This window comes from Hemitrygon akajei, chromosome 6 (assembly GCF_048418815.1).
Source record: "Hemitrygon akajei chromosome 6, sHemAka1.3, whole genome shotgun sequence".
Lineage (NCBI taxonomy): Eukaryota > Metazoa > Chordata > Chondrichthyes > Myliobatiformes > Dasyatidae > Hemitrygon > Hemitrygon akajei.
The window spans coordinates 104,918,574-104,931,846 of NC_133129.1; the positions used below are offsets into that span (position 1 = coordinate 104,918,574).

The 13,273-nt window shown below is 46.8% G+C and overlaps 1 protein-coding gene across 1 annotated transcript in view; it reads right to left on the bottom strand.

Moving 5' to 3' along the window:
• efnb3b (ephrin-B3b) overlaps positions 1-13,273 on the bottom strand; it is a 427,279-nt gene that overhangs the window by 149,651 nt on the left and 264,355 nt on the right. Inside the window, exon 2 of the mRNA XM_073049045.1 lies at positions 1,664-1,956. Coding sequence (XP_072905146.1) covers positions 1,664-1,956 — 293 coding nt within the window. The remainder of the gene's footprint in view (positions 1-1,663; positions 1,957-13,273) is intronic.

Sequence of the window (13,273 nt, forward strand, 5' to 3'; positions counted from 1 at the left end):
AGAAGGCGTGGGTTTTCCCTGAGTGCTCCAGTTCCCTCCTACAAAGACGTAGGTTAATTGGCTATTGTAAACTGTCTCGTAATTGGGTTTGGGTTAAATCAGGGTTGTTGAGGGTAGCTGGGGTGGCACTGTTCAAAGACACGAAAGGGGGCTCTAAATAATTAATTAATTTAATTAGCATCGGTCCACAGACTCCTCTACTGCCATGTTAAGGCCACATGTGGGCTGGAAGAGCAATTCCTCATATTCCATCTGGGCGGCCTCCAACCTGATGGCATGAACATCGATTTCTTTAACTTCCGGTCTTTTCTCCCATCTTCCACTCAGACTCCCCTCTTTCTCCTTGTCTTCTCCCCACCTGCCCATCCCCCTCCACCTTCCCTTTCTCCCGTGATCCACTCTCCTCTCCTATCACATTCCTCCTTCTTCAGCCCTTAACCTTTCCCACACATCACTGACTAGCTTTGCACCAACCCCCTCCCCACACCCCCCACTTTCCCTCTCACCTGGTCCCACCTATCATCTGCCAGCTTGTACGCCTACCACCCCCCCTCCCCTCACCTTCTTATTCTGGCTTCTGCCCCCTTCCTTTCCAGTCCTGATGAAGGATCCAGGACCAAAACAACAAAAGTTTATTTTCTCCTCCATAGATGCTGCCTGGCCTGCTGAGTTCCTCCAGCATTGTGTAACTCTGGATTTCCAGCATCTCGTGTTTACATCCTGCACTCTGTTATTGTGTTTCCCCTTGTACTAACTCAATGCGTTACTGCTTTCGAATGATCTGTCCAGATGCAATTCTTCTCCATGCCACAGGTAAAGCACCCCCCCCACCCATCCACATGAAATGCTGTTGTAGGAAAGCAGCATCCAAAATGGAGATGCTCACCACCCAGGCAATGCTCACTTCTCACTGCTGCCATCAGGAGGGAATTGCAGGAGCCTCTGGACTCAAACCACCAAGTTCAGCCACACCACATCATCATCTCACCGTCACACAAACTCAGTCTGTACCTGTCACTCAGACACACCACAGCACCATCGTATCTCACCGTCACACAAACCCAGTCAACAACAGTCAGCCACAGCCAAGGCTGGGCAGGTACAACGTGAGGTAAGGTAGGGACGACGGTATGTGGGGTAGGACAATGGGAGGGAGGGGAAAATGACCAGGGGTCCAATAGAATCTGTGTGGAAGCTGTGGATCAAGAGTCAGGGGCGGCTTGATGGGCTGAAGGGCCTGTTTCTGTGCTCTGTCTGTCTTTAGGGTAAAGCCAGCACCAACGGGTGACAGGGCACTCATCTCCTCACTCTCACTGAGGACAGGTCCTCCTTGTGCCCGCCCACCCACACTCAGCCGCTCACTGCCCCACTGACCACTCCATCCAAACACACACACCTACCTCCTTCACACAGCCCCCAACCACATTCTCTCCACACCCACATAATCCCCCCAATCCCACTCCCCACCCACCCGTTCCCCCACACACTCCCTGCATCCCACTACCTCCAACCAACTCCACACCAGCTTACTGCTTCACCCACACACAGACACATCAATCCCCACCCAGACCACCCCAACTCACACCAAACCCACCCATTCATCAGCCAATTCCCCCACCCTCTTCCACACTTCTCCACTCTGCCCTCGATGCCCCCCACTCACTAATGATGTAGTAATCGTGCTGTGGTTTGAACTCGAGCCCCCACAGGTTGGGGCTGAACTCCTGGAACTTGATGGTGAAGCGGGTGTCCGTCTCGGGCTTGTCACAGGTTAGCAGGATGGTGGGGCTCATCACGGTGTTGCAGCTCTCTGCCTGTTCCCGGGTCACCAGGTACAGCCGGTAGTACTCGTACTCGGGCGTGGAGTGGGCCTCGGGGGGGTGGGAGCGCGGGCAGATCAGGTCCATGCGGTCACCGATCTGGGGGTACAGCACGTAGCCCTGAGCATCACGAAATCTGCGGAGGACAGAGAGCAGAGATGGTTAACGGCCAGAGACAGGCAATCCCTGGAGTCTCATTCTCATTCTCCTATGCTCCAGGGAATAAAGTCCTAACCTATTCAACCTTTCTCTGTAACTCAGGTCCTGAAAACTGAGCAACATCCTTGTACATTGTCTCTGCATTCTTTCAATCTTTCCTGCGAGTCAGTGACCAGAACTGGACACAACAAAGTCTTATACGACTTCAACATAGCATTCCAACTCCTGCACTCAATACTCTGATTTATGAAGGCCAATGTGCCAAAAGCTCTCTTTGTAACTGTGACACCACTTTCCAGCAATTCTGGATCTGTATTCCCAGATATCCCTGTTCCACAGCACTCCGCACTCAACATTCACCACGGAAACCCAACCCTGATTTGTCCTCCCAAAGTGCAACACTTCACAATTGTCTGAAGGGCGACTCTTTTACCCCTCCCTTTCCACCCCCATTAATATTTGGTCACCCCAGGGGGGAGCTGGTCAGGGGATGATGTTGTCCAAGTAAACTTGCTCCTAGTGATGGCCAGAATGGCTGTCCAGGGCCCTGGAGGCAGGCAGCAGAGGGCTCGGCCCCAGGCTGACCGTCTGGAAATGTTCCATGTATCACTGGAGAAGGAACATGCGGTGACAACGGTGCAGCAGCCCAACAACTCCCCCAAGAAAGCACAGGCCCACTTAAAAAGGAACAGCCCAGCTCCCCCTGGCCGGGGGGCAGAGGTCGACCCTCCCCAGGTGTGGGACACTGCCCTCACCTCCTGTCCAATGAGGTTGTGTGGGCATGGGTCAGTTAAACAGAGGCTGAGTTCTGTGGGACAGGCGGACTGCAAACCAACATGTGGGCTTAGTGTACGAACTTCGCAGCGAACAGCAGGGTCCTGTGGACAGTGGGAAGCTGGGAACCACAGGTACTTGGAAATTAGACTCTTCTGTCAAAGCAAGATGCACAGTCACTGAAAAGAGCAGAGAACAGACGTGGCACTACTGGCCTGGGGAAAGGCCTCTGACTATCCACTCAATCTGTGCCTCTCATCATCTTATACACCTCTATCAGGTCACCTCTCATCCTCCTTCACTCCAGAGAGAAAAGGCCGAGTTCACTCAAACTGTCCTCATAAAACATGCTCTCCAAGCCAGGCAGCATCCCAGTAAATCTCCTCTGCATCCTCTCTAATGCTTACACATCCTTCCTATAATGAGGTGACCCGAAGTGAACACAATACTCCAAATGTGGTCTAACCAGGGTTTTGTAGAGTGGTAACATTACCTCACGGCTCTTGAACTCAATCCCCGACCAATGAAGACTGACACACAAAACACCTTCTTAACCACCCATTCAACTTCAACATCAACTTTGACACATCTATGGACATGGAACCAAAGATTCTTTGTGCCTCTCCCTTCAAATTCAAACAACCAAAGAGAGTGACCCTCACCCTGAATAAACAGTGACTCTGTACAGTTACACAGTGAGTGACCCTCACCCTGAATAAACAGTGACTCTGTACAGTTACACGTGAATTACCCTCACCCTGAATAAACAGTGACTCTGTACAGTTACACAGTGAGTGTCCCTCACCCTGAATAAACAGTGACTCTGTACAGTTACACAGTGACTGACCCTCACCCTGAATAAACAGTGACTCTGTACAGTTACACAGTGAGTGGCCCTCACCCTGAATAAACAGTGACTCTGTACAGTTACACGTGAATTACCCTCACCCTGAATAAACAGTGACTCTGTACATTTACACAGTGAGTGTCCCTCACCCTGAATAAACAGTGACTCTGTACAGTTACACAGTGACTGACCCTCACCCTGAATAAACAGTGACTCTGTACAGTTACACAGTGAGTGACCCTCACCCTGAATAAACAGTGACTCTGTACAGTTACACAATGAGTGACCCTCACCCTGAATAAACAGACTCTGTACAGTTACACTGTGACCCTCACCCTGAATAAAGTGACTCTGTACAGTTACACTGTGACCCTCACCCTGAATAAACAGTGACTCTGTACAGTTACACAGTGACTGACCCTCACCCTGAATAAACAGTGACTCTGTACAGTTACACAGTGAGTGGCCCTCACCCTGAATAAACAGTGACTCTGTACAGTTACACGTGAATTACCCTCACCCTGAATAAACAGTGACTCTGTACATTTACACAGTGAGTGTCCCTCACCCTGAATAAACAGTGACTCTGTACAGTTACACAGTGACTGACCCTCACCCTGAATAAACAGTGACTCTGTACAGTTACACAGTGAGTGACCCTCACCCTGAATAAACAGTGACTCTGTACAGTTACACAATGAGTGACCCTCACCCTGAATAAACAGACTCTGTACAGTTACACTGTGACCCTCACCCTGAATAAAGTGACTCTGTACAGTTACACTGTGACCCTCACCCTGAATAAACAGTGACTCTGTACAGTTACACAGTGAGTGACCCTCACACTGAATAAACAGTGACTCTGTACAGTTACACTGTGACCCTCACCCTGAATAAACAGTGACTCTGTACAGTTACACAGTGAGTGACCCTCACACTGAATAAACAGTGACTCTGTACAGTTACACAGTGAGTGACCCTCACCCAGAATAAATAGTGACTCTGTACAGTTACACTGTGACCCTCACCCTGAATAAACAGTGACTCTGTACAGTTACACAGTGACCCTCACCCTGAATAAACTGACTCTGTACAGTTACACAGTGAGTGACCCTCACCCTGAATAAACAGTGACTCTGTACAGTTACACAGTGACCCTCACCCTGAATAAACACTGACTCTGTACAGTTACACAGTGACCCTCACCCTGAATAAACAGCGACTCTGTACAGTTACACAGTGATCCTCACCCTGAATAAACAGTGACTCTGTACAGTTACACAGTGATCCTCACCCTGAATAAACAGTGACTCTGTACAGTTACACAGTGAGTGACCCTCACCCTGAATAAACAGTGACTCTGTACAGTTACACAGTGAGTGACCCTCACCCTGAATAAACAGTGACTCTGTACAGTCACACAGTGAATGACCCTCACCCTGAATAAACAGTGACTCTGTACAGTTACACAGTGAGTGACCCTCACCCTGAATAAACAGTAACTCTGTACAGTTACACAGTGATTGACCCTCACCCTGAATAAACAGTGACTCTGTACAGTTACACAGTGACTGACCCTCACCCTGAATAAACAGTGACTCTGTACAGTTACACAGTGACCCTCACCCTGAATAAACAGAAACTCTGTACAGTTACACAGTGATTGACCCTCACCCTGAATAAACAGTGACTCTGTACAGTTACACAGTGATTGACCCTCACCCTGAATAAACAGTGACTCTGTACAGTTACACAGTGACCCTCACCCTGAATAAACAGTAACTCTGTACAGTTACACAGTGATTGACCCTCACCCTGAATAAACAGTGACTCTGTACAGTTACACAGTGATTGACCCTCACCCTGAATAAACAGTAACTCTGTACAGTTACACAGTGATTGACCCTCACCCTGAATAAACAGTGACTCTGTACAGTTACTGTGATTGACCCTCACCCTGAATAAACAGTGACTCTGTACAGTTACACAGTGATTGACCCTCACCCTGAATAAACAGTGACTCTGTACAGTTACTGTGATTGACCCTCACCCTGAATAAACAGTGACTCTGTACAGTTACAGTATTTAAAAAGCAGTGCTTGAAGGCGGTTTTCTGTGCGTTGGACAAGCCACACCAGTGGTATGCAAAAAGCACAACTTTTTTATCAGGGCGTTGATTGGGATTTCGAAAGCAGAGTTTCGTGGCAGTTTTTTTGATTTGAGGAACGTTCAAGCAGCAAGAGGGATTCAATGCAAAGGGTCAATAAGAATGATTCAAGTGCAAGTGGAGCTGCAACCTCGTGCGTGTGTCAGTGTTTACAGTGGCTTGGGCGAGGTAGATTGTCTTGGGAGTTTCTCTCTCTCTCTGTTCCTCATCTGTTAGGGCACAGTAGATGAGTGTGAATGGTTCCAGGGGCCGTGTTTTGTATTCTGTGTGGGATGTGGGGAGTCTGCACATCTCGGCGAGCTGTAGCTCCTGAGAGAAGTTATTAAGGAACTGGAGCTGCAGCTGAATGACTTTGACATATGGGAGACTGAGGAGGTGAGAGACGGGGCTACAGGGAGGTAGTTATCCATAGGTTGCAGGAGACAGGTAACCGCGTGACTGTCAGAAGGAAGGGAAATGCACAGCCAGTGCAGAGTACCCTGTGGCCATTCCCCTCAATAATATAACATTAGATACTACTGAGGGGGTCGATCTACCGGGGGGAGCCACAGTGACTGGGACTGAGTCTGGTGCTGTGGCTCAGAGAAGCAGAGAGGTGAAGAGGACGGCAGTGTTCCTTAGCCAGAGGAATGGAGGTGAGGTTCTATAGGCGCAATAGAGACATCCAGCTGGTACTTTGCCTCCCTGGTGACAGGATCGAAGATGGCTCAGATCGGATCCATGGCATTCTCAAGGGCAAGGGTGAGCAGCCAGAAGTCTCGGTGCATGTTGGAACCAGTGACATAGGTAGACAAGATGAGGAGTTCCTGAAGAGAGACTTTAGGGAGTTAGGTAGAAAGCTGAGAAATCTCTGGGATTGCTGCCTGTGCCATTTGCCAGTGAGGGTTTGCAGGTGAATGCATGGCTGAGGAACTGGTGCAGGGGGCAGGGGTTCAGATTTATGAATCCTTGGGATGTCTTCTGGGGAAGGTATGACCTGCCCAAAAGGGATGGGTTACACCTGAACCCAAGGGCATCCAATATCCTTGTGGGCAGGTTGGCTGGAGTTGATCAGGTGGTTAAACTAATATGGCAGGGGGATGAGAATTGGAGTGATAGGGCTGAAGATGAGGTAGTTGGTTTACAAACAGAAGCAGAGTATAGGGAGACTCTGAGCCGACAGAGTCTGATGATAGGGCCAAATTGCAGTCAATGGGATGAGTTGCAATGTAAAAGGTGGACAAAATCAAAAAGGGTGAGTACAGGACTGAAGGTGTTGTATTTGAATGATATACAGAAAAGGTAGATGAACTTGCAGCACAGTTACAGATTGACAGGTATGATGTTATTGGCATCACTGAATCATGGCTGAAAGATTATAGCTGGGAGCTTAATGTCCAATGATACACACTGTATCAAAAGAACAGGCAGCAAGACAGAGGGGGTGGTGTTGCTCTGTTGGTAAAAAAATGAAATCAAATCATTCGAAAGAGGTGACATAAGAGTTGGAAGGTGTTGAATTACTGTGGATAGAGCTAAGGAACTGCAAGGGTAAAAAGAAATTGATGGGAGTTATAAACAGACCCCCAGACAGTAGTAAGGATGTGGACTACAAATTACAATGGAGGATAGAAAAAACATGCCAAAATGGCAAGGTTACAATAGTCATGGGGGATTTCAATATGTAGGTAGATTGGGAAAATCAGGTTGGTGCTGAATTCTAAAAAGGTGAATTTCTAGTATGCCTACAGAATGGCTTTTTAGAGCAGCAAATGGTTGTGCGCACTAGGGGATCAGCTATTCTGGACCAATGTTCAGCAATGTTTTGGAATTGATTAGAGAGCTTAAGGTAAAAGAACCCTTAGGGGAGAGTGATCTTAATATGATTGAATTCATCCTGAAATTTGAGAAGGAGACACTAAAGTCAGATGTATCAATATTACAGTGGAGTAAAGGGAAGTACAGAGGCAAAAGAGAGAAGCTGGCCAGAATTGATTGGAAAAGAACACTGGCAGGGAATACTGGAATTTCTGGAAGGAATTTGGAAGGCACAGGATATACACATCCAAAAGAGGAAGAAATATTCTAAAGGCAAGGTGACACAACAAGAGAATCAAAGCCAACATAAAAGCCAAGGGGAGGGCATATAACAGAGCAAAAATTAGAGGGAAGTTGGAGGATTGGGAAGCTTTCAAAAACCAGAGGCAATTAAAAAAGTAATTAAGAAGACAAAGATGGAATATGAAAGTAAGCTAGCCAAGAATATTAGAGAGGATACCAAGTTTTTATCAGATACATAAAGTGTAAAAGAGAGGTGAGAATGGATATTGGACTGCTGGAAAACAATGCTGGAGAGGTAGTAATGGAGGAAAAGGAAATGGTGGATAAGTATTTTGCATCAGTCTTCACAGTGGAAGATACTGGTAGTATGGTGGAAGTTCCAGGTGTCAGGGGTCATGAAGTGTTGAAGTTGTCATTACTAGGGAGAAAGAGCTTGGAAACAGAAAGGTCTGAAGGTAGATAAGTCACCTGGACCAGATGGTGTACACCCCAGGGTTCTGAAAGAGGTGGCTGAAGAGATCATGGAGGCATTAGTAATGATCCTTCAAGAATCACTAGATTCTGGAATGGTTCTGGAAGGCTGGAAAATCTGCTCTTCAAGAAGGAAGAGAGACAAAAGAAAGGAAACGATACACCATTTAGTCTGACCTCAGTGGTTGGGAAGATGTTGGAGCCAATGTTCAGGTTGTGATTTCAGGGTACTTGGAGGTACGTGATAAAATAGACTGTAGTCAGCATGGTTTCCTCAAAGGATAAACTTACCTGAAAAATCTGTTGGAATTCTTTGAAGAAAGAACAAGCAGAATAGACAAAGGAGAATTGGTTGATGTTGTGTATTTGGATTTTCAGAAGGCCTTTGACAAGGTGCAACACATAGAACATAGAATAATACAGCACATTACAGGCCCTTCGGCCCACAATGTTGTGCCGACCATCAAACCCTGCCTCCCATATAACCCCCCACCTTAAATTCCTCCATATACCTGTCTAGTAGTGTCTTAAATTCAAAAGTATATCTGCCTCTACCATTGACTCAGGCAGTGCATTCCACGCACCAACCACTCTCTGAGTAAAAAACCTTCCTCTAATATCCCCCTTGAACTTCCCTCCCCTTACCTTAAAGCCATGTCCTCTTGTACTGAGCAGTGGTGACCTGGGGAAGAGGCGCTGGCTGTCCACTTTATCTAATCCTGTTAATATCTTGTACACCTCTATCATGTCTCCTCTCATCCTCCTTCTCTCCAGAGAGTAAAGCCCTAGCTCCCTTAATCTCTGATCATAATCCATACTCTCTAAACCAGGCAGCATCCTGGTAAATCTCCTCTGTACCCTTTCTAATGCTTCCACGTCCTTCCTATAGTGAGGCGACCAGAACTGGACACAGTACTCCAAGTCTGGCCTAACCAGAATTTTACAGAGCTGCATCATTACATCGCGACTCTTAAACTCTATCCCTCAACTTATGAAAGCTAACACCCCATAAGCTTTCTTCACTACCCTATCTACCTGTGAGGCAACTTTCAGGAATCTGTGGACATGTACCCCTAGATCCCACTGCTCCTCCACACTCCCAAGTATCCTGCCATTTACTTTGTACTCTGCCTTGGAGTTTGTCCTTCCAAAGTGTACCACCTCACACTTCTCTGGGTTGAACTCCATCTGCCACTTCTCAGCCCACTTATGAATCCTATCAATGTCTCTCTGCAATCTTCGACAATCCTCTACACTATCTACAACACCACCAACCTTTGTGTCGTCTGCAAACTTGCCAACCCATCCTTCTACCCCCACATCCAGGTCGTTAATAAAAATCACGAAAAGTAGAGGTCCCAGAACAGATCCTCGTGGGACACCACTAGTCACAACCCTCCAATCTGAATGTACTCCCTCCACCATGACCCTCTGCCTTCTGCAGGCAAGCCAATTCTGAATGCACCTGGCCAAACTTCCCTGGATCCCATGCTTTCTGACTTTCTGAATAAGCCTACTGTGTGGAACCTTGTCAAATGCCTTACTAAAATCCATGTAGATCACATTCACAGCACTACCCTCATCTATATGCCTGGTCACCTCCTCAAAGAACTCTAACAAGAACATGAGAATGCTTAACAAACGATGAGCCCATAGTATTACAGGAAGATTCTAACATGAATGAAGCAGTGTCAGATTGGCAGGAGGAAAAGGGTGGGAATAGAAGGAGTCCTTCCTGGCTGGCTGCCGATAACTAATAGCGTTCTACAGTGGTGTGTAGAACTAACTCTTTTAATATTATATGTTGATGATTTGGATGATGAACTTTGCTTTGTTGCAAAGTTTGCAAATAATACAAAGACGGGTAGAGGGACAGGTAGTTTTGAGGAAGTAGTAGGACTTAGACAGATTAGGCAATTGGGCAAAAAGTGGCAGATGGAATACAGTGTTGGGAAGTGCACTTTGGTAGAAGAAAGGGTTGACTGTTTTCTAAAGAGAGAGAAAATAAAAAATCTGAGGTGCAAAGGAATTTGTGGATCCAGCACAAGGTCTCCCTGAAGGTTAATTTGCAGGTTGAGATGGTGGTGAGGAAGGCAGATGCAATGTTAGCATTCATTTGAAGGGGATTAGAACATAAAAGCAAGGATGTAATATTGAAACTTTATAAACTACTGATGAGGCCTCACTTGGAGTACTGCGAGCAGTTTTGTGCCCCTATCTTAGAAAGGACGTGCTGAAAGTGGAGAGGGTTCGAAGGAGGTCCACAAAAATGATTCCAGGGTTGAATGGCTTGTGGTATGAAGAGCATCTGATGGCTCTGGTCCTGCATTCAATGGAATTCAGAAGAATGAGGGGTGACCTCATTGAAGCCTCAGTGGTGAAAGGCTTTGATAATGCAGATGTGGAGAGGATGTTTCCTATGATGGGAGAGTCTAAGACCAGGGGACACAGCCTCAGAAGAGAAGGGCGTCCTTGTAGTATGGAGACTTCTTGAGCCTGTGGTGAATCTGTGGAATGAATTGCCACAGGCAGCGATGGAGTACAAGTCTGGATGAATATTTAAAGCAGAGATCGATAGATTCTTGATTCAACAGTGCATGAAGGGATACAGGGAGAAGATAGGGGATTGAAGCTGCAAGGGAAAATTGGATCAGCCATTTCAAAAAGACAGAGCTGGCACGATGGGCCAAATGGCCTAATTCTGTTCCTATATCTTACGGTCTTGTTACACAGTGACCCTCACCCTGAATAAACAGTGACACTGGACAGTTACAAAGTGACCCTCACCCTGAATCAACAGTGACTCTGGACAGTTACACAGTGAATGACCCTCACCCTAAATAAACAGTGACTCTGTACAGTTACACAGTGAGTGACCGTCACCCTGAATAAACAGTGACTCTGTACAGTTACACAGTGACCAGCACCCTGAATAAACAGTGACTCTGGACAGTTACAGTGACCCTCACCCTGAATAAACAGTGACTCTGGACAGTTACACAGTGAGTGACCGTCACCCTGAATAAACAGCGACACTGTACAGTTACACAGTGAGTGACCCTTACCCTGAATAAACAGTGACTCTGGACAGATACACTGTGAGTGACCCTCACGCTGAATAAACAGTGACTCTGTACAGTTACACAGTGACTGACCCTCACCCTGAATAAACAGCGACTCTGTACAGTTACACTGTGAGTGAACCTTACTCTGAATAAATAGTGACTCTGTACAGTTACACAGTGATTGACCCTCACCCTGAATAAACAGTGACTCTGGACAGTTACACAGTGAGTGACCATCACCCTGAATAAACAGCGACACTGTACAGTTACACAGTGAGTGACACTCGCCCTGAATAAACAGCGACTCTGTACAGTTACACTGTGAGTGACCCTTACCTTGAATAAACAGTGACTCTGGACAGTTACACAGTGAGTGACACTCACCCAGAATAAACAGTGACTCTGGACAGTTACACAGTGAGTGACCCTCACCCTGAATGAACAGCGACACTGTACAGTTACACAGTGAGTGACACTCGCCCTGAATAAACAGCGACTCTATACAGTTACACTGTGAGTGACCCTCACCCTGAATAAACAGCGACACTGTACAGTTAAACAGTGAGTGACACTCGCCCTGAATAAACAGTGACTCTGTACAGTTACACAGTGAGTGACCCTCACCCTGAATAAACAGTGACTCTGGACAGTTACACAGAGAGTGACCTTCACCCTGAATAAACAGTGACTCTGGACAGTTACACAGTGAGTGACCTTCACCCTGAATAAACAGTGACACTGGACAGTTACAAAGTGACCCTCACCCTGAATCAACAGTGACTCTGGACAGTTACACAGTGAATGACCCTCACCCTAAATAAACAGTGACTCTGTACAGTTACACAGTGAGTGACCCTCACCCTGAATAAACAGTGACTCTGTACAGTTACACAGTGACCCGCACCCTGAATAAACAGTGACTCTGGACAGTTACAGTGACCCTCACCCGGAATAAACAGTGACTCTGGACAGTTACACAGTGAGTGACCCTCACCCTGAATAAACAGCGACACTGTACAGTTACACAGTGAGTGACCCTTACCCTGAATAAACAGTGACTCTGGACAGATACACTGTGAGTGACCCTCACGCTGAATAAACAGTGACTCTGTACAGTTACACAGTGACTGACCCTCACCCTGAATAAACAGCGACTCTGTACAGTTACACTGTGAGTGACCCTTACTCTGAATAAACAGTGACTCTGGACAGTTACACAGTGAGTGACCCTCACCCTGAATAAACAGTGACACTGTACAGTTACACAGTGAGTGACCCTCACCCTGAATAAACAGTGACTCTGTACAGTTACACAGTGAGTGAGCCTCACCCTGAATAAACAGTGACTCTGTACAGTCACACAGTGACTGACCCTCACCCTGAATAAACAGCGACTCTGTACAGTTACACTGTGAGTGAACCTTACTCTGAATAAACAGTGACTCTGTACAGTTACACAGTGATTGACCCTCACCCTGAATAAACAGTGACTCTGCACAGTTACACAGTGAGTGACCATCACCCTGAATAAACAGCGACACTGTACAGTTACACAGTGAGTGACACTCGCCCTGAATAAACAGCGACTCTGTACAGTTACACTGTGAGTGACCCTTACCTTGAATAAACAGTGACTCTGGACAGTTACACAGAGAGTGACCCTCACCCAGAATAAACAGTGACTCTGGACAGTTACACAGTGAGTGACCCTCACCCTGAATAAACAGCGACACTGTACAGTTACACAGTGAGTGACACTCGCCCTGAATAAACAGCGACTCTATACAGTTACACTGTGAGTGACCCTCACCCTGAATAAACAGCGACACTGTACAGTTAAACAGTGAGTGACACTCGCCCTGAATAAACAGTGACTCTGTACAGTTACACAGTGAGTGACCCTCACCCTGAATAAACAGTGACTCTGGAC